The following is a 25,552-nucleotide window of genomic DNA, read 5'->3' on the forward strand; positions in this document are numbered from 1 at the left end:
TCTCTCACTTCTGTTTTTATTTCCTCTAAGACCTGCAAGAAGCAGCACCAGGGAGGGAACCTGCCCTCCAGCCTCTGGAAGGGGCCTACCCCCCACAGCCCACCCAGGGCACAGCCAGCACCGCAGGCCCCTTTTCTTTCTGAGGAAAGTTGCATCACACACACGCACACAGGCATACACATGCATACGTGCACACTCTTGGCAGCTGTGACCTTGGAGGGGTAGCCTGTTCGCTGATCCCACAAGCTCCATGAGTACCAGGAGGAGGCCCCTGGGGCGAAGAGCTGGAGAAAGGGCACCCCGCACCCTGCTGTCCTCCAGTGCAAGGAAGAAGAAGGCCCAATCCCTCTAGCACAGAGACTATCTTCAGTCAATGGAGCGTTGCTTTGGGGGATTTTTTTTTTTGAGGGTTTTTTTTTTTTTTTCCTTTTTGCAAGTCCTTACAAAAATAGAACTCTTGGTATTTATAAATCCATGGCCCCTGACTCTATGCGAATGTTACAGGTAGAAAAGCCTTATGGGGCATTCCCTTTGGTTGCTCAGGCCTTAGGTGCCTATTGTCCAGGTCTCTCGGCCTCAGAAGTCTATGTCGTTGCCTCAGGGCCGCTGAGCACCTTCAGTGGGCCCACCCCGTTGGCCACGTACTCCTTCTGGAGCCAGGTACGGTAGTAGAAGAGGTAGCAAGGTAGCAGGAATCCCAGGAGCGAGAACAGCAGGAGGCCCAGATTCACCTTTGGGGCAAGGAGAAACAGAGTCAAGCAAGTACCCCTTTGCCCTCATCATCCTCAGGGACCCTCCTTGGCTTCCAAGAGGATTGACACAGTGGGTAGGCAGGGGAAGAGGCAGGGACATGCCCAGACACCCCATGCCCAGCTCTGGAAGGAGTACGCCACCAATAGGACAAGCCCAAAAATGCCCAGGCATCTTTGCTGCAGGCCCTGGGCCAGAATGAAAAATAGAGTTAGTACTCATTGTGTGCAGTCACTGCTCCACCAATATCTCATTTAATGCTCAGCAACCTTGCAAAGTGGCTGCGACGAGACTGCTTGGGTCTAATAAGTGGCAGAGCCTGGGCACTGCCCACACTCTATGGTACTCTCTGGGTAGGTATGAAGAAGGCCACAGCACCGTAGGAGACTGGGCTGGTCAGGCTGCTCTGGAAATCGGCCCTTCTGGACTGGCAGCTTTGACCACTGGAGATGCTGACCAATAGGACCCTGTTCAGGGTGGTGAGAAGAGGCTCTCAGGACCAGTTCAAGGAGCTGGGATGCACAGCCCGGAGGACAGGCAGCTTGGAAGGCCCAGGACAGTGGCCCTCACATGGGCTCCAACCCGGTTCACATCCCACCCTGCATTATTCACTGTGTGACTTTGGGCGAGTAATCACAACTATAAGTGTCTCCTTCTCAGGGCTGCTGTGACAAAGATTAAGTGAAAAAATATACACAGCACGCTTAGCACATAGTGCATGCTCAGTAAATGGCAGTAGCTATTTCATCCCAGTTCTTGTGGAAGAAGGGTTTACGTGTGGGTGGCCCCACGGGGCAGATGGAAGATCAGCTTCGGGGAGGCAGATTTCAGCTCAGTGTAAGGAAAAGCCTTTCTAACAACAGGGGTGCTGCCTCATGCAGGAGTGGGGCCCCGCCACGGAGCACTGAGGGTATGTGAGCCAAGAGGGGAGGAACTCCCTTTCAGGGGTGCTGGAGAGACGAAGCCCGCTCTGGGTGGAACTAGATCAGACCAGTGGTTCCTGAACACAGGCCCAGGAATCAGGAATGGGCCACTTCACAAATCACCTGGGAGCTTATTAAAAACAGACTCCTAGGGTCAGGCTGAGAGATGCTGATTCAATAGCCTGGGGAATCCGTATTTTTAACACTGTGTGAGGGGTTGTGAGGGGCAGCCAGCTTGGGAACCCCCAGATTAGAGTCCTCCAAGGTGTGTCTGGCTGAGATGAGTGACGGATTCCTTCACATACAGGCCCCCTGCCCCTGTCCCCATCCCTGCCTTTCCCCCTGCCCACCCCCACGCTAACCCCCACTCTCACCCAGAAGGGCTCTCCTTTCAGGGGTCCCACCATGGCCATGAAGAGTGGCTGCTGGAGCAGGGCGAACACGGCGCTGATGAGGGACTGCAGGCCGGTCAGCGTCCCGAAGTGGTTGGATGGGAACCTGTCCAGGAGAGGGGCAGGGCAGGGGTGTGTAGCCGTCTCCAGCCCAGCCCAGGACCCCTCGGGTCCCTTCCCCCAGACATTGCTTCCACCGGCCAGGCAGGGTAGTGCTTGAGAGTTCAGGCTCTCAGCACGAGTTCGTCCCTGGCCTCGAGGGAGGGCACATGCCGTGACCTCAGGGCCACAGAGCTGGGTTCTGACCCCTCCTGTCTGTGTGATAACAACTAGCAGCCCAACATCTCTGAGCCCCACTTCCTCCGCTAACAGCAGGGACAGCACCAACCTCGCAGGCTGTTCACTTTATTCCTTCAACAAGTGTTTATAGAGCTCCTGCTATGTGCCAGGCACTGCTCTAGGTGCTGAGATAGAGCAGTGAACCAACCAGATGAAGATTCCTGCCCTCGTGGAGGTGGCATTCCCACGGTGCAGGCGGGGTCCGCCAATAAGCAAGAGAAATGCGCGCTGTTAGACAGCAATGCGTGCTCGTGAGAAAAGCCAAGCAGAGGAGGGTGGGGGGTGGCAAGTGTAGATGGGACGGCCAGGGAAGGCCTCACTGAGAAGGGGGCAGCTGGGGAAGGACCTGACTAAGGGGAGAAGGTGAGACTGGGAGCCTTGCAGCTATCTGGAGAATGTTCTAGAAACAGAGACTAGTAAGTGCAAATGCCCTCGACAGGGAATGTGCTTGGCTTGGGGATATCGAGGCACAAGGAGGCCACTGTCGCTAGGGCGGAGTGAGGAGGGGAGGAGAAGGGAGCGAGAGGGCAGGGAGGTCCCAGGGCTGGGTCTCGTGGAGCCTTTCAGCCCACGATAAAGTCTTTGGCTTTTACCCCGAGTGAGATAAGATGGGAAGCCACAGCGTGACGTGAAGAGACTTATGTCTAACAGGTGACTCCAGCCCTTTTGCTAAAAATAGACTGAGGGAGGATCAGGGCAGAGGTGGGGACACCGCTTGGGGGCTGCCACAATAATCCAGGCTAGGGATGACGGCAGCTCAGACTGGGGTGGCAGAAGCGGAGGGGACAAGAAGGGGTCGAATTTGGGATATGTGGGAGGAGGAGCTGGCAGCACCGTGGATGGGCTGAATGTGGAGCGTGAGGAAGAGAAGAATCAAGGAGGACTCCAAGGTTTGGGCTTGAGCAGATGGAGGGAAAGGAGCTGCCCTCTGCCAAGATGGCTGAGATCAGGGAGTGGTGGTCAAGGGCCACCCTGTGCCTGGTGTGCAGGACACCCTCAATAACAGTCATGATTTTGTCATCACTATTGTAATGTCCTATGTTACTCCATCACCCATGCAGGTGGAGTCACTACAGTCCCTGGCAGTGGAAACCAGAGACGCTTGCTGTTTTCTTTATTCTTTCAACAAATATTTATCCAGCTCCTACTATGTGCCAAGCACTGTTCTAAGTGCTGAGATAGTGATGAAACCAAATGGCTCAACATTAAGGAGGAAAATTATAAGGCAAACAAGACTATCTTTGGGAAATTTCTGCCGGGCAGGCATGGGGCACAGTGGAGGCCACTTTGGGGGCCATTCCAGACAACAGACATAGGAACAAAGTGTCTTCAAGCCAAGTATTTCAGCTTCCTCTAAGGGAAGACTTTCCCACGGTGGAAGTCACACTGCAGCGGGGTGGGCTGCCTTTGAAGTGAGGGGCTCAGAGAGGGCAGTGGACTAGACAGATTCCAAGATCCCCAACAACTCTGAGATGTCAGCATTCGAGGGAGGTGGGTGTGGGAGGGGTGCACTGGGGGATGTCTGGGCCCTTCTAACTCTGCTCTGGGATTCCCTGGTTATGGGGGCAAAGCTCAGGAAAGCAGTTAGCCAGGGGGACTCACACTGCAGCGTAGAGGCTTCCACAGGCAGAGTGGAAGAAACCTCGGACCATGGTGTGCAGGATAAACGTCACGAACTGCAACCAAAGAGAGTGTAGAGGTTAAGAGAGAGTGTCGAGGCAGGAGGAGGGGTGGGGTGAGCAGGGAACCGGGACTGCACTGAGCCCATCTCCATGTTCTTACCCCCCTCGCCAACCCAGTCTACTGGAAACACTTCCTGGAGAACCCAGAAATAGTCAGACCCAGACCACAGGATGGGAACCATGCTTCCTGGAAGGCAGGCGCTGGGTGAAACGTCCCTTTGGAGGAGTCCTGGGGGGCAGGGAGAGGAGAAGGAGGGAAGCAGGAACCTGGAGGTGCAGGTTGTTGATGAGGCAGGTGATGCCAAAACCCACAAGCAGAAAGTTGGTCAGCGTGAAGGCATTGATGGCATTGGTGAGCTTCTGGATCTTGCAGTAGCGCGGTCTGAGGGACTTGGCAGCAACCCCATCCCTGAGGAGAAAAGGGAGTCACTGGCCGCTGCCTCTACCTCTCCAGCAGCTCCCTGGTTCTCGGGCCAGGCCCCCTTGTGATGTGCCTCCGCTGCTGGGGCAGCAGAAAAGGTAGAAAACCATTTCTCCAGCTGTGCTTCCCTACCCAACTACACAAGCATCAGCGAGGGGCTTTCTTAACAGCAGATTCACAGGCCTAACCCCAGGCCTCAGAATCCCAGGGGCAAGGCCCAGGAATCTGCATGTTGACAAATATCTCCACCACTCCCTGTTTCTCATGCACACTGAAGTTTGAGAACCAGCGACGGGAAGGAAGGTAGAGAATGGAGAATTCTCACATTGTCTCTCATCAGAAGCCCCAGGAAGGTGTCTCTGCCCACCAGCCTGGACAAAAGCAGATGCCATTCAGAGGACAGCAGCTTAGTCCCTGACTGCTCAGCTAGCTTCTCTCTCTGCTGTGATCAAGGGCTCTGAAGCCAGCCTAGGGGAGAGGTCAGTAGGCTGGGATGAGGGCGGGCGGCCCATCTGTCCTGGACAGAAGGTCCCTGCTGGTGGACCCTGGCCATGAGGAGCAGAGGGTGGCGGAGGAAGGCTGGGTGCCAGGGCCAGGCACTTTTGCAAGGAGGGAGGCCACTGGATTGCTCCTTGGATGCTGTCTCTCCTATTTTCCTCCTCCTATCCTCTCAGGACAAACGAGGACTATTTGGATTAACACAAAAAGAACAAAAGCAGTCAGAAAGCCTGGGTTCAAGGCCCAATGGTGGTTTCCAGCTAACAAGATGGCCCCCACTGACCCCTGCCTCCTGGTATTTCCCCTTTTGTGCAGTCCCCCCCGCCCCCCTCTATACCAGGGTTACTCTATGTGACCAACAGAATATTACAGAAGCAATGGTATGCTACCTCTAAGATTATGTTATAGGAGACACTGCGGCTTCCATCTTGCTCTCTCTCTTAGCTCTCTTGCTCAGGTGGAAGCCAGCTGCCGTGTCCAGAGCAGCCCTGTGGAGAGGCCCACGTGGGCGGAACTGGACCAAAGCCAATTCTCCAACCCCGGCAAGGCTTTCAATGATGGCAGCCCTGGCCAACCTCCTGACTACAGCTTTATGAGAGACCCTGAGCCTGTCACTCCCAGAAACTGTATGAGATGATAAATGTTTCTTGTTTAATGATGCCAAGCGTTGGGGTAATTTATTATACAGCAATAGATATCTAACATACCAACTCTATCTTTTCCTAGACTTAAGAAGGCTTTATTTTATTATTATTATTTTTTAATAAGTAATTTTCTTAAGAGATGGAGTCTCGCTATGTCGCCCAGGCTGGTCTCAAACTCCTGGGCTCAAGTGATCCTCCCACCTCAGCCTCCTGAGTAGCTGGGACTACAGGTGCGCACAGCCACACCCGGCATCTTAAGAAGGCTTCTGAATGTAGTCTTTATAACATGGGTTTTGGAGCCTGCTATTAAAAGCTGTGCGATCTTGGGTAAGTTACTTAACTGTGTAACCTGTGTCTTACCTTTCTTACCTGTACAATGAGAGTACTTCATAAAAAATAAAAATAAATTTTTTTTTGCTTGAGCCCAGGAGTTTGAGACCAGCCTGGGCAACATAGTGAGACTCCATCTCCACTGAAAAAAAGAAAAAACCCAAAAACCAAAATGTGCCTACCTCAGAGGGCTGCTGTGGGACTGAATGGACAATGCAGGGGGCCTAGCCCACAGGCAGCACTCGGTATTAGCTATTCTTATTACCAGGCAAGGCGTGGCCTTTCTTAGCCTCGGTTTCCTCATCTGTAAAATGGGTAGGCACCCTTGCTCTCCCAATGCTCTTGGGAGAATGAAATATGACGCTGGTTATAAAAGCACAGAGAAAATGGAAAGCACTGTCTGACCACTTGCTGTCACCATCCCTGTGCAGGTCACCTGGCATCTCTTGGGGCAGTGCTGTCAGCCGGGGCATCCACACAGTCCTTGATCCGCCAGTCCATGACGTAGCCAATGAGGGGGCAGGTGAGAAGGCACAACAACTGCATGGCCCCAAAGATGGAGGTGTAGAACCCAACTGGGTAGGACGGGAAGGAAAATGAGATCAAGAGCTGGCACAGGTGAGACCAGAGAGTGCCAAAACAGCCTTCCTCTGACCCCAGACTCTTACATCCCCCAATGCATAGGGTCACCAGGGTGGGCCCAGGCCCAGAGGAGTCCTGCCCCCTGCAGGGTGGGCAAGGGCAGGTAGCTGTGGGCCACAGCCCTGCTCTTCTCTCCCTACCTGTCTCTGCCACCTTTTCTCTCTGTTCATTCGTCTCTGTGGGGCGGGGGGAAGGCATGGTGAGAAGAGCTCAGCCAGGGTGACCCTCCTCTGCCCGCCACCCCCCAGGGGCCTCCGCAGCGCCTCACCCTGCTCCTGGCCGCCGGTCACAACGTACTCCAGCATCTTGTTCATGGCAGCCATGTAGAAGATGACCCGCAGCTGGGTCATGCCCATGGTGAGGAGGCTCCACAGGAAAATGGGGGCGCATAGGCTCTTGCGGAAGGGGACAGACCCTGGGGAGACAGCAGGGGGTGCCCCTGAGCCCCAGGCCCTCCACGGCCCTCTGATTGTCCCAGCTCATGCAGTTCTAGCAGGAGCTCTGTCACTGCGTGACTTTGGGGAGGGACAGATTTCTTCAAAGGTTGAGGTTCCCTTGCCCCCAAAACATTTGTAGCTGACCACCTATGCTTCATGTGGTAATAGCTCTACAGGCTACACACTTGACACGTATTATCCTGTTTAATCAAATCTGACAACAACCCTATCTTTACCGCATTTTACAGATGAGGAAACTGCAGCTCAGAGAGTTGTATGACTTGCCCGAGCTCACAGGGCCTGGAAGTACAAGTCAGCCTGACTCCGGCTCACACCCTTGACCACTCAGACCTCCGAGGATCGGCAGTGGGGTAACCACCCTCATAACCGCACACCATTCTGCACTTTAAACTTCCCTGTTTGGTGGACGTTATTAGTGCCAGTCTAAGAAATGAGGAAATCAAGAGCAAGATCAGGTGATCTACCAAGTCACATGGCCCATAACTGGGGAGCAGCGCTTAAGCCCCCCATCTTTTGATCCTGAGGAACTCTTTCCACTAATCAGGAGCGACAGTCCAGAGGTCTCAGGTACGTTGGGAAGTGGGCCGGGCAGGTGGGTGCAGCTCCTCCTGCAGCCAGCAGGGGTCACTGGCCAGCCAGGTGCTGGAGGGCCCCTGCCAGGAGGCTCGCTGGCTTGGCTGCACCTGATGCAGTAGGCTCACAGGTTGCAGGCCCCCCCACCCCCGCCAGGAAACCAGCTGCCCCACAGGCCCAGAGACCCTGCCCCCACTCTGGAAGCTCCTCCCTCCCCCATCCTGAAAATCCAGCAAGGTACCCCTGAATCTGAACTTTCCAGCTTTGTTTGAGCTTTGATTTCCCCACCTGTAACGGGGAGCATGCACCGCCTACATCATGGGGTGTTGTAAGGACTGAGAGAAACACGAGTGCTCACTAAGCATGAGGACCCACCTTCCCACCCAAGGCTGGCACCTTGACCAGACACTCACTCTCAGAAAGTTTTTCTGAGGTGCCACGAACATCCTGGGATGAGATGAAGACATCAGCCCCCTCCTCCAGGCTAGGGGCCTTCTGGCTCAGCCGCTGGCCCACGATGGTCACGTGGGTATAGAAGCGGTCGCCAGTCACCTTGTGATCCAGGGCCAGCCCGCTGAGCTTGATCTTCTTCCTGCCAGCAGCCAGGCCACAGAGTGTGTGTGGGAACCAGCCACACAGAGCCCACCCTCAATAGTCTACTGCTAGGCAGCCGCCCCAGTCTGTCCCAGTGGCTGCAGCACCCCTCTACCCAGCACCAACATGCCCAATAATAAGCTCCCAAATGCTGGGCTCCTGTCTGTGTTGCTCAGAGCCTGGCCCAGGGACCAGCTTAGCACAGGTGCCCAGTAATGAAGAGTCCATCAGGTGCTTTTCACCTGGGCTGTTCCCATGGAGGAGGCTGCACTAAAACCTCAGACAGGAGGCAGACAGCCTGATTCCAAACTTAGATTCACCCCCATTTCAATGGTATGATCTTCGGCAAGTCGCTTCATTTCCTGCACTTTTGTTATTAATGGAGTTAATAATAGAATCTATATCATACAGCTGTTTGAGAATGGTATGGGGGCTAAGTACAGTGCTTGGCATACAGTAGGCACTAGATAAATGTCAGCTATATGACTGTCACCCTATGTACTTGTCGTGGAGCATCACCCCCTACCCCTGATGAACTGATATGCAGCAGGGAAAAGTTGGCATTCAGGTTGCCCCACAAAAGGTGGGGTGCTTGGTTATTTTGTATCCCCCCTTTTGTGTTCATATGGTATCTGGTGCTATTGCTGGGGTCCCGCCTACTCTGATCTCCTCCTCCAAACCCACAAAGGACAATAACAATAATATAGCTACTATATTTTGATCACCTGTTATGTGCCAGCTCTATTACTTAAAAACACCTGTGGATAGGTAGGAACAGGCCCATTGCACAGATGAGAAAGCAGAGCTCTAAGAGCTCAATTTGCCAGGCTGAGATCTCAGCTGAGGTCTCTCTGGCTCCAAAGCTGATTCTGTCCATCCTGTCACCACAGCTGGGGAATCCCTGCCCACTCCAGCCACTCACGTGTAATTGACTTCCTCAGGGGCAGGAAAGGCTTCGATAGGCCAGTTGAGGGCACAGTTCAGAAAGATAAGGCAGGCCAGGCCGGACCAGGTGAACATGATGACCACGAAGGCCACACCAGCATCATAGATCAGCTGCGGGAGGAGGGGGCAGGCTCGTGGGGGAGGCCACTTGGCCCTAGACGCCACTGAGGTAGAACCCAGGCCTCAGAGGCCTTAAAAGAAAGTCTCTTCTATCCAACTCCTTGTGCCCAATTTGCAGATGAGAAAATCAAGGCCAGAAGTAAAGCGATTCAGAAGACTCACCATTCCTCTTCCTTTTCCACCCAAGTCTCCCTAAAGAGGTGTGAAGTAGTCCCCACAGAGTGCTGAAGTGGCTGGCCACTTGCTCAAAATGTCATTGAAATCTCAATTATTATCTTAAAAAAGGTATATGCATTTTGCCTATGATTCCACCAATAATCATGTTCATTTTCACACAAAAATGTCCACTTCGTGTTATATGCAAAGGAAAAATTAACGCTCAAGGTTTACCAGGCCTCACCGGTTTATCCTGCACCTTCCCGGCACGTTCCCTGGGGGAGAGGTAAACCCAGTCTGTGAAGCCTCATCTCACCTTTCACAGGTGCTCCCAGGTGCCACAACTGGGTGCTTTGTGGGGAAGTGCAAGTGCTCTGCCTAAGGCCTCCTGAGCCCAGGACAGGTAGGTTCTGAACTGACTGGGATTCTGTGCAGATGGGTCAGCCCCTCTCATGGGAGAGGCTGGTGCACAGGGATGATGTCCTCCTCTTGTCCTCCCCGTCCCCTCCGCCTGGATGACTGATGTCTGCTCTCCCCTCAGGCTCCTGCCCAGAGCTCCACTCACAGCCTGGGAAAAACTTTGCTCCTTCACAGCCTTGGGCCTTGGGGTCCTTTCCTTCCCGTGGCAGGACAGAGTTTCAAAGGGCCACACCGCCAAATGTGTGGAGATGAAATCTGGCTCCTCAAACCCTACTCCCTTAGTTGAAGACAGGGGAAAACCACTCACCCTCTAGGCCTGCCCACCCGAAAAACTGATGGCCACCCTACCCATGCACACTCTCAAACTCCTTTGGAGAGTCTGAGCAAAAGTGCACTCTACACTAACAAATTAACTGCCCAAGGTGGAGTCTGAGGAGCACATCATGACCCAATGTGTGCTATGATATCATTTGACAGACGAAGAAACAGAGGCCCCCTACCTTGTCCAAGCTAAAACCAGGCCTCCTGGCTCCCAGGTCCACCAAGCTGACCTGTCCAGGATCTAGCCTGGCGTGGACTAGGCTTTTGACCCTGGAGCAAGTCACTCAGCTTCTTTGGAAGGTGTGGAAAAAGATGTGCCCCAACAGGTTGGATGAGGCCAGAGAGTCAGGGACCTCGAATGCACGTGAAGGGGCTGGACTTGATTCTGTAGGTGAAACAAGACCACTGAAGGTTTTTGAGCAGGTGTGTGGGCCAGTTCTCCATCTAAGATCATTCTGGAAGTTATGAGAATGACAGATTAGAGAGAGCAAAGATCAGAGGCAGGGAGACCAGCCCAGGAGAGAGGAGGAACGCCTTCACTGGGACATCAGCGCAGGAAAGAAGGAGGCCAAAGAAGCAGAGAAGTCAGACCCAGGGGGCAGCACCAGCCACTACTCACCTGGCCCCACCCAGTTCTTGTCAAGGCAAAATAAAACCCCAGGGACCTCACTGCCCCCCAGGCAGCTCCATACCTTGATTCCGGGGAACGTGATGGCAGAGGAGGCATAGGAGCCGAACATGAGGGCCATGAACGTGGAGCGCAGGTTCCCAAACATGTTGGGCAGCTGAGGGGGGAGAGTGGTACCCGTGAGCAGGTTCCCGTGACACACACCCAGGGTTCCCAGCCCAGCTGCGGAAAATTGAGCTCCAGAAACAACAGCCCCCAAGAGATGTGACAGAAAAGCCCCAAGGCAAAATCAACCTGGAAACTGTACTCTTTCCCCTCCTACAAACTCATGATGCACTTCCACATCTAAAAGCCTCCCAGGAGCGCCCGCAAAGAGAAATTTTGTTGATTTTGTTTAAACCCAGGGTTTCCCAAGTTTGTTGTTTAGGGAACCCCTTTATCACATGATAGCTCTGAACAACCCATGGAAAAGGTGTTTAAGAAAACACTGACCTAGTCCAACTCATTTTAGATGAGAAAATTGAGGCCCAGAGAGGGAAAGAAGTGAAGAACGATACTCAGGTTCACAAAGCATGTTAACGACTTTCTCTCCTGTTGGGGCCATCCCAGCCCTAACACAAGGCTGTGACTGTGGCTGACCCTGTACCACGATGGTGCCTCTTAACCCTCTTGGCGGCCCCAAACGTCCCAGCCCACAGTTTCTGTTGGATCAGGACAGATCCTGGTGAGGGCCAGAGAGGTGACGGTGGGAATCAGGCAGGGAGCAGGGACAGGCCAGGTGTCCAGAGGAGGTGACTTTGACGCAGAGCTGGCCCAGAACCCCTACCAGTGGAGAATTAATTGATTGTATGTTCTGTCAACAGCATGAGCCAGCCAGGCCCTCAGGGGAAGAGAAGGCAAAGTCATGACGTCCTTTGCACACACCCCCCTCTGGCCCCACCATCCTCCCCAGGTCACCAGATCCTGTAACTGAGAAAGACCTTAGAAGCCACACAAAACTAAACCCTCTCCACAGAAGGGGAAACTGAGGCTCTGAAGGGAGACCTCAATCAGCTCTGGGAAAGAAGGTGTTTAAACACAAGAGAACCGATTCGTCCTATCCCCTACACGTGGCTCAGGAGAGGGAGCGGGGCCAGCTTGGGCCCCACTCGGGCAGAGGTTTCCCTGGCATCCTGGATCAGTGAGGCACGCTGCCAAGGACGCCAGAGAAGGAGCCAGGGCCTGGGGGGGCGGCAGGGCGCCCTCCCCACAAGGGTTCGCGGGGGCTGTCTCCGCCCAGCACCGCGTAGGGCGAGGGCGGCCGCTAACCCGCTAACCCCGGGCTGGCGGCCGCAGCAGTGGACGCCGGGCCAGGCAGAGCACTGCGCGCGGCGGCGGGGGCGGGGCCTTCCGGGGGAGGGGAGGGGCCTGCCCGGGGGAGGGGAGGGGGCGGGGGCGGCGCCGGGCCCTGCGATTGGCTGCAGATTGCAGGCGGCCGGGAGACGGCGGCGAGCGCCCGCCGAGCCCCGCAGGCGGCCAGGGCAGGGTCGGAGGTCAGGCCCCGCGCCCGGGGAGGAAAGGGATTTAGGGCGGCGAGCCAAGCTACACAGGGCGGAGAAGGGGCTGTGGAGCGGGGCGGGGAGGAAGGGATCCACTTCCTTAGAGAGTTGTGAAATGTCCCCGGTTGGAATTAAAGGCAGCTGCTGGGGTAAGATGAAATTCAGCCAAAAACACCCAGTTTGGCTGTCAGGAGGCCCTCGTCCCAGATAAACAGCCCGCCCCAAGCCGGCTCAGCCAGGAACCCTCCCCCCACCACCACACTACGCCTTCAACCCTTGTACTCACATACATAAACATACACACTTAGAAAAACACACACACACATGCAATAGGTCGAGCTGCGTGAAAAAGGCGTTTTTATAGGTCAAGCCCTGCCAGATATTAACAATTCCGCGTAGTTCAACCTCATACACTCACAACTACATTTGCAGTCTCAAGCCCTCTGACACGGACAGGCCACTCTCCCACAACGTGGCAAACGTACACACTCTCCCTCCCACTCACTATCAGATTACTCAGTTTTATTTTCTTCCCAGCACTTAAGACTACTGACATAATTTATTAGTTTACCCCAAATGTAAGCTCCAGAAGGGGAGGACGTTGTCAAGTCCTGTTTGTGCTGTGGCCCCAGCCCCTAGAACAGAGCTCAGTAGACATTCTGTGCACACACACACACACACACACACAGCCTCACCCCCACCCCTAGCCGCCACCTGCATGGTTTCACACGCGCCCCATCGCCCCCCCCACCGGAAGTCCTGCTGCCAAGACAGGCATGTCATACTCACAGTGAGTGAAGAGAACGTTAGGCAGATTCCACCAAAGCCATTCAGAGACAGTGCCAGGAATATCAATGGAGACAGAACTGGGAAGAGGAAAGGCGGTGGATGAGGGGATATGAGGAGCAGTGGGAGGTCAAGGGCAGAGCTGGGGTGAACATCTGCCTTCATCCCACCCATTCTTTTCTTGTGGGGGCATGAGAGGACAGCTCACCTTCAGTGTCCCAAGACGCCAGGGCCATGAGGGTGCAGGACGAAGCAAAGCAGGCACTGCGGGGTACACAGGGAAGGGGGAGGCCTTGACCTGTGAGCCCTCTGAGCACCCCTGCCCCTGCAGCACCCCACAGCCCAGCCACCTCACCTGCCAACCAGCCGCACAGGCCGGGGGCCGAAGCGGTCCATGAAGACCCCCAGAGGCAAGGTGGTGGCGCTGAGCACGAAGGAGCCGATGGTGAAGCCCACGTTGAGCATCTCGTCCTGCCGGTCACAGCTCAGCCACTGGCGCTGCTCATCCTGGGTGGTGTTGGTGATGTTCTCAACTGAGGAGGGGGAAAGGGGGGCTTAGCACATGACAGCAGTAGCCGCCCGGCACAGAAGGGAGCAGCCTGGGGTCAGGGGCCTGCGTTCAAGTCCCATGCCAGGTGACCCTGGGGGTAGCCTAGAGTCATGTCTCCTGGGGCGGGGGGCTCCATAAATAGCAGCAATTACTATGTGACCCTGGGAGAGTCACACACACACCAAACCTAAGGCCTCAACTAGTTCAAATGAGATAATGGACATCAAAGCGTTTACCAAGTTGTGATATTTATTCAACGTCCCAGCTCAGGGGGTTTTATGGACTCCACACCAGAAAGCACCTCCAAATCTAGGGCAACGGTGGTGAGTGTGCTGTAATGGCCATAATAAGAATTTGCCTAGAGGTTTGTTTCCTTATGTCCGAGGAAATAGAAAAGAAAAAAACTTAGAGGAAGCATTCTCGGTAAGTAACATTCTGATAAAATAATAATAGCTAATGTTTACTGAGCACTTAACTATGTTCCGGGCATTGTTGTAAATAGTCACTATATATTAACTCACAGCAGCCCCACGAGTCAGTTAATACAGTACCTCTGTTCTCCAGAGGAAGAAACTGAAGCACAGAATCAGGACCACAGCACTGCCCTCTACCCTCCAGAAGTCTACCTGGAGGACTCCTCCTCAAGGTAACTGCCAGCCTGGAGCTGTGACAAGGAGAAAGGCTAGTGGTAGGGGGCAGAGGGTGACTTCACTTTACTCAATGCTCAGTGAGTCATGAGCTGGCTGCTCCTTGGCTTCCAATTTGTTACTAGGCGGCATTGCCAAGGGCAAACTCAGGGTGCACCTGGGAGGCAGAGAGCCCAGGCTCTGAACTCCCACCACCAGCCTTACTGGCTGTGCAACCTTGGACAAGTAACTTCCTCTCTTTGAGCCTCAGGCTCCTTGTCTGTAAAGAGAATGCTCTTTAGAAAGATTCACTTGGGCCAGGCGTGGTGGCTCACGCCTGTAATCCTAGCACTCTGGGAGGCCGAGGCGGGTGGATTGCTTGAGGTCAGGAGTTCGAGACCAGCCTGAGTGAGACCCCGTCTCTACTAAAAATAGAAAGAAATTATCTGGCCAACTAAAAATATATATAACAAAAAAAATTAGCCGGGCATGGTGGCACATGCCTGTAGTCCCAGCTACTCGGGAGGCTGAGGCAGTAGGATCGCTTAAGCCCAGGAGTGTGAGGTTGCTGTGAGCTAGGCTGACGCCACGGCACTCACTCTAGCCTGGGCAACAAAGTGAGACTCTGTCTCAAAAAAAAAAAAAAAAAAAAAAAGATTCACTTGAACAAAGAGCTTTGCAGAGTGCCTGGCCCAGAGGAGATGCTCCTGAAATAGCTGATGAAGGGGCAGACAACAGCCCTCCTGGTGGGTCACGATGTGGTAAGGCCATACTCTAGGAGCTGGAGATCCCAAAAGAATGAGACAGGAAGCTCTCAGCTCTCCTGGGGCTTAATTAGATAATAAGGAAATAGATGCTGATTTAAAGAGTGACAGGTGCTGTGCAGAGACCAAAATGGGGATGTGGTAGTGCCTGGATGCTGGGGTAGTGGGACATCTGCCCTCAGTGGTGACAATGACCCCTGACTTTAGGTATCCAAAGGGAATGCAGGCAGCAGAAGGGTAAAGTGATCTATGTGTAACCAAAAGGAAGACCATAAACAACTGTCACATCCTGAGTGCTGGCCAAGCAGGGAGGAAACCACCTTGGGCAATGGGGAGTTCCTCATTGGTACCAGCTGCCAAGGAGGCAGGGGAAAATGCTCTGGCACCTGGAGGAAGCGGTCAGGGAGTTAGATCACACAGCCTTTGGGGTTCAGGTAAGCCCTATAATTTAGTGATCTTTATGATCACTGTTCATTTCTCTACCAAGTTTGTCTGCACCAGTTTCTTCATTCTATACCGACTTACTAGGTATTTCCTGTATGTCAGCACTGTGTTGGGACAATGGGTAAAGCAAAAAGAAATACAAAGATAACACACACCAGCGGCTGCAAACTGGTGACCAGCATTGGCCCCACGCTCATGTTTTGCTTGACTGGCAGTATTGACCCTTACAGTGTTGTAAATTACAATGAGGGGCCAGTTTAAAATCAGGAGTTACCACGTAAAAAATCCAGATTTCTGGTTTTTTTGAAAAAGTCAGAAGTTCTGGCCATTATTGGAGCTGAGTGGAAGACACTCGTTTTCAACAGGGCTTGCCTTCTCAGGTCACACAAGTCCTCATCATTCTTTTAGTTCCCAGACATCTGCCATCTTACATTTGCCCTGCTTTACCCAACTATTATCACTTGCTTGGCCCCAACTGGCATTTCAATTTGTAGCCCCTGAATCAGACACTGTTCCTCTTCCTAAATCTTTCACAATCAAATGACATTTTCCCTCACAAACAATCCCACTAGCTTGCAATTAATTAACACTTACTTTGTGCCGGGATTTTCTATATAGAATCTCATTTAATCCTTACTACAACCCTAAAAAGTGAGTATCATGGTCCCTATGTTATAGATGATGAGATTCCAAGAAACAAAGCAACTCACAGTCATCCAGCTTCTTAGGGGCAGACTCAGATTCGAACTCAAGAGAATCTCCACGCCAAGAGTTTTCCACTGGCCTAGAGGGCCTCTCTGTTCTGCATGGCCAGCTTGGTAAGTTTCCCAAGCACATGCCAGTGCTGGCAAGGACATGCGTTCTTCCGCTGATGGAGAATCCAGCCCAGTGGACTGCTACGGACTCAAGGTCACTTAATTCATTCGTTCCTGTTTTATGGATCAGCTGTGCATAAGCTTGACTAATATGAGCTAGTTCGTGAGGCCGGGTCACTCTGAGTCATTGGATAAAACCCAACTTCTAAACCAAGAAGGGAGCCAGCCCAAGACCTCTTAGTCTGGTATCTATGTTAATGACAACAGAACAGGTCTTTGGCATCGACCCATCTACTTTTATAGAGAAGTAAAGGGAGCCATGGGATGGAACAGGGAGATGTATTCAGTAAGCCAGTGACAGAGCTGGGCTTAGAAGCCACAGAAAACTCTGTTTTCCAACATTTGGTATGCACAGCATGTGAGTACTCAAGATGGGTTTCGGCAGTACATGGAATAGTTTTGGAGGTTTCACAGTTATTAGTTATTTGAATGCGTATTAGAAATATACAAATATATGTAAATGTGTATTACTATGTATTAGACACATATACATGTATTTTGCATGATGTGTGTGGGGAGTAACATCAAACCCAAAATTCCAAAGATATTACACTTTAAGGCTAAGTTTTTAAAAAAGTAGGTTGATTAAAAAGGAATTATTTGCCAGGTGCAGTGTCTCATGCCTATAATCCCAACACTCTGGGAGGCTGAGGCAGGAGGATGGCTTGAGGTCAGGCATTTGAGACCAGCCTGAGCAGGAGCGAAACGCTGTCTCTGCTAAAAATAGAAGAAATTAGCCAGGCATGCTGATGTGCACCTGTAGTCCCAGCTACTCAGGAGGCTGAGGCAGGAGGATCACTTGAGCCCAGCAGTTTGAGGTTGCAGTGAGCTACGATGACACCACTGCACTCTAGCCCAGGCAACAGAGTGAAACTCTGTCTCAAAAAAAAAAAAAAAAAAGGAATTATTAAGTAAATAACAGTACCTATGGCACACAGAAATGTAAGATCATGACAATGGACTGCCAATGACTAGGTCTGGGAAACACTGGAAAACAAGATCATGGTGAAGCATTCACCACTGGAGTCTGACAGAGCCAGGTTCAAATCCTGACTACTCGCTGTGCTGCTGAAACTCTCTGAGGCTCCGTTATCTCATCTGTGAAAGGGAGACAGTGGAGGCTGGCTCTGAGGACTGCCATGAACACACAGCACACACTCACAGAATGATCCCATTTTTTTTGCCTCCCTCGTCAGTGTTCTTTTCCTAACTTCCTGATGCTTCACTTTCCTGCCATTGACACAGTTGCATTCATCAAAAACACCTAAGGATTGGGCTCTAGGTGGTGTCTTGTCTATGGCTGTACTCCCCTAGGAGAACCCTTAGCCATTGCAGATCTGGGACATCTACACCATTCCGAGGGCCAGCAGAAAGGTCCTGGTGCCAGACCTGAAGTTGAATCCTTACTCTGCTCCTTATTTATTAGCTGTGTGACCTTGGGCAAGTTACTTAGCATCTCTGAGCTTCAGATTTCTCTTCTGTAAAATGGAGGTAATAATAATACCTGTATCACAGATTTGTAGTGAGGACTAAAGATCTAACTAACAAATAGTAAATGCTTAAAGAACTTGAGAGACTGTTTTATTATTTGGGCATTTATGCTGGATATACCATAGTGTAAGACAAATTGAACCGCCCCTGCCTAGATTCTGAGTCACAGAGCCTCCTCTAGCTGATCCCCCTACATAGATACGGGGGTTACCCACCCCAGGGTATAGGGAGCAGAAGTCACTGAGAGGACAATCAGTATGGCCAGGAAGCCCCAAAGTATTAATGAATACCTTAAAAATGAGTTCCACCGCATTTGTTGAGCTCATTAAACATTTGTTAAATGGCATCATTTAATCTTTACATCATTGCTGTATGGCAGGAGGGTTGGCAATTTTTCACTCCATTTTATAGACTTGGAAAGAGATGAAGATCCAGAGGGGCCAAGTGACTTGCCTAAGGTCACACAGCAAATGATGGCAAAGCTGCATCCAGAACATAGTAACAGTCCCACCTGCAGTCTGAAATTGTGTCTGTTTGCTCTCATTTCATTTTCACAACAGCCCCATGAGGTTGGGATTACTGGTCCCATTTTACATACAGGGCAACCGAGATATCAAGAAAGTCAGTAACTGGCTCAAATCAGCCAACCAGCACATAGCAGAGCTGGAAGCCATGCTGCCTGCCTCTTTCCTGGTCTTAATAAGATTCCTGGTCTTATTTTGTGTTCTTGGGACACTGGAGAGGGAGTCTGAGACCCACAGTGAATAAGGCTCTAAGAAGCAGAAAGTGGGCACTTCCAGTGAGGCGGCATGACCGAGGCAGAAGAGGGAACAGCATCTCCAGTCAGTCTGACAGCCTCAAGGATTTAGGCTGGAGTACCTTGAAGGGAAGAGACGTGGAAGGGAAAGAGGCATGTTGTACCTGCTTTCCAAGAATGGACAAATGAGTTCTGAGAAAAGGAGAGGGATTCACTTTGGTCACCTCTACTAATCCCAAACAGCCAGGAAAACACAGGTGTAAATCTTTATGACTTTAGATTAGGCAATGGTTCCTTAAACATGACACCAAAACACAAGCGGCAAAAGAAAAAAGAGATAATTGGATTTCATCAATGGTTACAATTGTTGTACACCAAAGGACACCATGAGGAAGGTGAAAAGACAACCCACAATGGAAGAAAAATTTTGTAAATCATACATTGGATAAGGGTCTTATATCTAGAATATAAAGAACTCCTACAATTTACTAATAAAAAGACAAATAATCCAGTTTAAAATGAATAGACATTTCTCCAGAGATATACCAATGGCTAATAAGCAAATGAAAAGATGCTCAACATTATTAGCCATCGGAGAAACGCAAATCAAAACCACAAAGAGATACCAGTTTACATCTACTAGAACAGTGGCCCCCAACCTTTTTGGCACCAGGGACCCGTTTCATGGAAGACAATTTTTCCAAGGACCAAGGTGGGGGGTGTCTTGGTTTGGGGGGAGGCGGTATGGAGCTCAAGCGGTGATACACAGCCCGTTTCCTAACAGGCCACAGACCTGTACTGTTTCACGGACCAGGGGTTGGGGACCGCAGCACTAGAACGGCTATAATAAAAAAGACGGGCAATAACAAATGTTGAGGATGTAGAAAACATAGAACCCTCATACACTGCTGATAGTAAAGTAAAATGGTGCAGCAACTTTGGAAAACAAAATGTTAAACATAGTGAATGAACCCTTATGACCCAGCAATTCCACTCCTAGACATACACCAAAGAAAAATGAAAATGTATGTCCACATAAAAACTTTTACACAAATGCTCATAGCACCATTATTCATAAGAGCCAAAAAACGGAAACAACTCAAAGGGCCATCAACTGACAAATGCATAAATAAAATGTGGTTAATCCATGCAATGGAGTACTATTCTCCAATAAAAAGAAAAGGAGTGCTGATACTTGCTACAAGGGTAAACCTTGAAAATGTTATACTAAATGAAAGAAGCCAATCTCAGAAGGCCACATATTATAAGATTCCATTTCCATTCTGAAACATTCAGAATAGGTAAATCTAACTTTTGTCATAGGCAAACCTATGACAGAAAGCAGATAAGTGGTTGTCCAGTGCTCGGGGGTGGAAAGAGGTGTGAGAGGAGTGGGCACTGCTGATGGGTACAGAGTTACTTTAGGGGGTAAAGAATATGTTCTAAAATTGACTGTGGTGATGGTTGCACAACTCTGAATATACTAAAAACCGTTAAATTGTATACTTTAAATGGGTGACTAGTAACATATGTGAATTTTATCGTTTTTTGTGTTTTTTTTGAGACAGAGTCTCGCTCTGTTGCCCGGGCTAGAGTGGGTGCCGTGGCGTCAGCCTAGCTCACAGCAACCTCAGACTCCTGGGCTTAAGCGATCCTCCTGCCTCAGCCTCCCCAGTAGCTGGGACTACAGGCATGCGCCACCATGCCCGGCTAAGGGGCAGATAATTTCTTTCTATTTTTAGTAGAGACAGGGTCTTGCTCTTGCTCAGGCTGGTCTCAAACTCCTGACCTCGAGCGATTCACCCGCCTCAGCCTCCCAGAGTGCTAGGATTACAGGCATGAGCCACCGTGCACAGCCGTGAATTTTATCTTAATAAAGCTGTTTTACATATTTTTTAAAGGCATCAGTGGAGGTATGGGCCTTCAAAGGGGAAGCAGGAGCTTTGGGGGTGATGGAAATGTTCTAAATATTGATTGTGTGCTGGTTACTGAAGTGTATAAATTTGTTAGAACTCATCAAAATATATGATGTAAATTAATCTTCAATAAAGTTGATTTAAAAGACATCATCACCACGGGTGGAGAAGGCAGGAAGAAGCTACCGGATGGGCAGTGGCAGGTATCAAGGCCACTGGGCAGCAAAAGACCAGAAGGTTCTCTCCAGTCTGGAGGGTAAACTCAGAAGGGACTTAAGATATAGTGTGGGTCCCCTAGTAACTCACCACTTGGTTCTCACAGCCACCCGGGAACGCCCATCATTTCATTTCAGGCCTCCTCCTCTGACCACCCCCTGCCTTCCCAGGGCAGCTGCCAACTCTACCTCCTCCCTTCCAATGCTTTGTAACTGGGGCCAGGAAGCTAGGGCAAGTCATCATCTCTCAGTATCACCTGCTGCTTCTTTATAGCATTGGCTGGGGTAAGACAGCCCCCAGGGTGGACTGGCTGCTGTTCTGTTCGGAGTAGATGTTAAGACCTCCCACCTCCAGCCCCAAGAGATTGGGTTTCTCCCACAGCCACGGCAAGTGCTGTGAGGCAGGGAGTTGAGTTGAGGAGCCAGGAGAAGCCAGAAGGACACTAGCATTTATCAAGCACTGTGGACTCTCACAGCACTCCCACGGGATAGAAATTATTATTATTCCCATTCTGCAGACCAGGCAACTGAAGCTCAGTGTTTAAGGAACTCACCCGTGTCACCAGCTGGTAACAGGGGTGGAAGCTGGGATTCAAATGCAAATGCAAGCTGGCCTTCCGTCCAAGCCTGCTCCACAGCACAGAGGGTGGGGAAGTGGGTAGGAGGAAGGGGATAGGAGGAAGGCGGGGAGCCAAACTCCACATCCACACAGCTGCTCAGGCTGAGCTTGTCCGCACAGCATTCTCCTTCCCAGAAAAGGAAGATACACATCAGACTCAAGTCTCACACACCAGGAGGGGTGATTTCCTGCCCTGAGGCAGCTGCAGATAGCCCAGTGGCAGCCGTTATTCCTCTCCCTGTTCTGGGCCACTCACAAGAGGCCAAGGTGATTGAAATGAAAAACAGAAAACCCCTACACACACACACACACACACACACACACACACACTCACAATGTCTGTCCTAGATGAAATAAGGCAACTTTGTGCAATGAGTGATTTGAAAACTGGGGGGGTCCAAGGTCCTAAAAAGGGGAGAATGCTGGCCCTTTACATTCAAACCCCACCTTGGGCAGCACTCGTTTGTCTTATTTAGCCTCACAATAGCCCTATTAAGAAATTCCTCACGCAGCCAGGTGCAGCACTTCTTCTCCCTCACAGAACTGGAGACCTGAGGCTCTCAGAGGCTTAGAGCTCTGCGATTAGTCCCAAGATCTGGATCCCAGCAGGATACCTGGCATGCAGTCACAAACGGATTAGATAAAGGAGGTAGAGTGGGCAGAATGCCACCTGTCCTCCCAATGAAGTTTGAAGAGGTCAATAAGTGAGGCTGTCCAGCTCCCAGCCCAGTGCTCGGCCTTGAGCAGCCCTGCTTTCTGTCCACCGAGCCACCTGTCCTTTTCTGGCTTCCACCGACCCCCTCCGCCGTCCCTCCCCCAGGCCACCTGGCCCGTTCTCAGGCATACCTGCGCACATGCTGGAATAGAAGCCCTCCTTCTTGAGCATGATCAGCAGGGAGCCCCAGCCCAGAAGCACGGCGGAGAAGAAGAGGTTCTCCAGCGCGGCTGTGCAGGCCATCCACCAGCGCCTCCGGTACGCCTGCTGCAGCGTGGGGGCCATGCTGGCCGTGAGCCTGCTCAGAAACAGAACGCTGAGCGAAGGGCGCCCCAGCGGCCCCTGGGAGGGGTCCTGCATCTTGGTGGCTCCTGAGATCCCTCGGGCCAACCTGCGAAGGGGCCTTCATGGAGGCCCCATAGAGCCCTGAGCTTTCCAGTCGGTGCCACCGAGCTAGCTCCGAGGGCACTAGCAGTGCTAGGGACGCACGCGGCGCTGGGCTCCCGCCGGGCCACTATCAGACACAACGAAAGTCCTGTCTGCGTGCTGCAGCTTCCTGGCGCGCTGCCGGGCTCTCCCACCCAGGCCAGGGCGCGCAGAACCCGGCTCCTGGGGGCCAAAAATGCGAGTCCCCAGAGGTCAGCTAGGGACAGAATGCGCTCTGAAGCACCGCTGGCCCACGTCTGGCCTCTAGCACCAGGAGGGACCCCCCAGAACCAGGCAGGAGGAAGGGGAAGTCTGAGGCCGCCTAAGAGACCCCGCTTCCCGTTGCCCCTCTAGGACCACTCCTTCCTGCTGGGGCCGGGCGAGAGCAAGCCCTCCCCCTTTCCACACAGGCGACCCAAGTTCAGATAGTCTCGCGGGCCAAACCAACAGCTGCCACGTGGATGGAGGAGACCCAGGGCGGGCCCGCCGGCGCCCGCTCCGCCCGCGCGCGCCCCACTCACTCCGCGGGGCGCAGGACACCACGCTGCGCCCCTGGGGGGACCGCCTGCCCCCTCTGGCCCCGGGAGGGGCTCGGACTTCGGCAGGAAGTCCGGCCGCTGCTGACTTTATAAGGGCAGTGGCGGCGGCTGGGCTGGCGGGCGGGCGGGCGTGTTTACCAGAGGGAGGGAAGCAGAGCGAGCCGCCCCCGCCGCGGCCGCGGCCGCCACCGCGGGAGGAGACTGGATGCGGGCGGCGCGGGGGCGGGGAGCAAGAAGCAGGGTGAGCCGAGCAGAAGGACCGGGAAAGACAAGAAAGAAAGACCAAGAGTGAGGGGAGGAAAGCACGAGTCACTTCTCCCTGGGGGCCTCAGTACCCCCATCTGTGAAATGGGGCTTTGGGTTCAGGCGCCCCGGAGGTTCGTTCGAACTGTGACAAGTGTTGCTCTAAGCAGAGGAAGTGCAGCAAGAGGGGGCCTGAGAGTAAGAGAAGAGTAGGAGGGGCTGGAGGAAAGAAAGGGGTGGGGAGGACGAGGGCCGGGACAATTTGCCGCGGGACTCACGGGCTCAGGTAACGGGCTTTCCCCCGGGGAGCCTGGGAGTGGCGGCAGGAGCCGCCCGGGGTGGCTTCCAGCTACGCACGGCCGGGACCCCACCCGCTGCTCACCTCGGGTCGGGGGCAAACGCGCCTCCCGCAGCTGCGGACGCCTCGGCGAGCGCTGCGCCTCCGCGGCGCGTCCACACTGGGCGTCCGGGGTCCGGCGGCCCAGCCCCGAGCCTCACCCGCGCTGGGGTCCCCTCTGCATGCCGGGTCCCGGCGGCCTCGGAGCTTCAGCGCCACGGCCGGGCGATCTCCCCTCCTCTGCCCCGTCAGAAGTCGGGGGACTAGGAATCCGCCCGACGCCGAGGTCCGCCAAGCGGGGCACGGACGAAGTGGATCTCCCGAGTTGATGGTTGTATTTACACGCGTCCGGAGCTGCGACCCGAGGTGGGGGCGGGGGCTCCCTTCCCTTCCCCTCCCCCTAGGTCGAGTTTCACACGCACGTGACTCGCCTGCTAGTCCCCTGACACTTTCCCTCTGACACACGCCCCAGCGCCTAAATTTCCACCCTGGACCCCCACTTTCTCCCTCAGCCCCCTCTGACGTCAGGCAGTTAGCTGCCCTCTGTATCCTTGGTCGAAACAAAGAACGACTCGGCTGGAGGAGACCGACCGCGATGCAGGGCAGGCTTGGGTGGGGTTTTGAACTGTACGGTTGGGAGTAGTGTTTTCAGAATAGCAGAGTGACACGGTTTTCTTTGGAGTTAGTCAGACTGAGGTCTGAGTGTCAACTTGGAAACATACTAGCCTGGGTTACCTTGGGCAAGTTCCTTAACCTCTCTGCGCTCAGTGTTCTCCCCCGTAAACGAGGGAATCTACTACCTGCTCCGAAGGAATTACGGATTATCATGCAGGTAAAATGCTGAGTACAGCATTTGGCATAGTAACCACAATAAATGTCAATTATTGTTGCTGCCACTATTTTAGAAGACGTGGTGATCAGTTGCTTCCAGACCCATACTAATCGATTGATTCCACGTAAATCTCTTAGCCTTCCTGGCCCTTAGTTTCCTCATCTGTAAAATAGAGGGAAGGTGCCCCTACTTGGACTATGGTGTGATCTCATTGCATGTGAGTTTAATCCAGTGTGTTGAGATACCCACAAAGCTCTTTGGGAACGTGAGCGACTGCACAGAAAGCTCCAAGAAGGCCTCAGATAAGAGGGGACCCCAGAACAGTTGAGCCACCAACCCAAGAGAAGAACTAACATTTGCTGAGTGGCTACTATATGCTGGGCACTTGCCCCCCAAAATACTGTTATTAAATCCTGAAGACATCATGGTCTCCTTTAAACCTCACAATTTTTCACAGAGGGAGAAAACTAGGCTTGCAGCTGGAACATGGTGGTTGGACGCAGGATGAAACAGGTCTGTCTAGCTTTTAAGTATTACACTTTCCATTTGTCAAGCCTGGAGTAACAGCAAGAGCAAAGGCTTAGCAGTGGGAAAGACACAAGGAGTTCTTGCTGGCGAAAGCACATATCAGGCTCTGATGATTTCACTTCTTAAAATGCAGTAGTGGCTCCCAAAAGCCAGATCAAGGCCAAACTCCTTAACTCAGCACAAGAGTCCTGAAGGTCCTAACCCAAGAGCGTCATGGAACCCTTTGAGAATACAAAAGATGTTAGTAATCCACTGTCTATGGAAATGCTCATGCAAAAATACACACATGTTTACATTCAAATTTCAGGGTCTTTATGTACCTCTCCACAAGACTCTAGCAGTCTATCTCCCCCGCCCCCACGCCGCCTCCTGCTGTAGCTGGGACACTTTCTCATCTTAACCCGCATTTCCATTTTTTCTCTTCATGCACTGTCAGCTCCATGAGGGCAAAGGCTCATCTGGTATGCTTATTCACTGCTGCCTCTCAGCACCGAGAACGGCACCTGGCACCTAGT

General features: G+C 52.5%; 1 protein-coding gene across 3 annotated transcripts; it reads right to left on the minus strand.

Moving 5' to 3' along the window:
• On the minus strand, window positions 1-24,015 carry SLC43A1 (solute carrier family 43 member 1). 3 transcript variants are annotated; one of them, XM_045558086.1, is made up of 15 exons: window positions 23,723-24,015; window positions 22,264-22,430; window positions 13,516-13,693; window positions 13,369-13,424; window positions 13,164-13,240; window positions 10,901-10,993; window positions 9,169-9,302; window positions 8,066-8,244; window positions 6,890-7,036; window positions 6,762-6,797; window positions 6,416-6,554; window positions 4,354-4,495; window positions 4,007-4,080; window positions 2,048-2,171; window positions 1-731 (listed from the first exon to the last, which is right to left on the minus strand). In XM_045558086.1, exons 2-15 carry the CDS (start codon window positions 22,415-22,417, stop codon window positions 585-587), a joined length of 1,680 nt encoding a protein of 559 aa, XP_045414042.1. In that variant the 5' UTR covers window positions 22,418-22,430; window positions 23,723-24,015; the 3' UTR covers window positions 1-584. The 3 variants fall into 3 exon arrangements, with proteins under 3 accessions (XP_045414042.1, XP_045414041.1, XP_045414040.1); XM_045558085.1 differs by lacking the exon at window positions 23,723-24,015 and adding an exon at window positions 23,080-23,205; XM_045558084.1 differs by lacking the exon at window positions 23,723-24,015 and having other exon boundaries at window positions 22,264-23,041.
• Window positions 24,016-25,552: the final 1,537 nt, after the last annotated feature.

The sequence above is a fragment of the Lemur catta genome, chromosome 7 (assembly GCF_020740605.2).
Source record: "Lemur catta isolate mLemCat1 chromosome 7, mLemCat1.pri, whole genome shotgun sequence".
Classification (NCBI taxonomy): Eukaryota; Metazoa; Chordata; class Mammalia; order Primates; family Lemuridae; genus Lemur; species Lemur catta.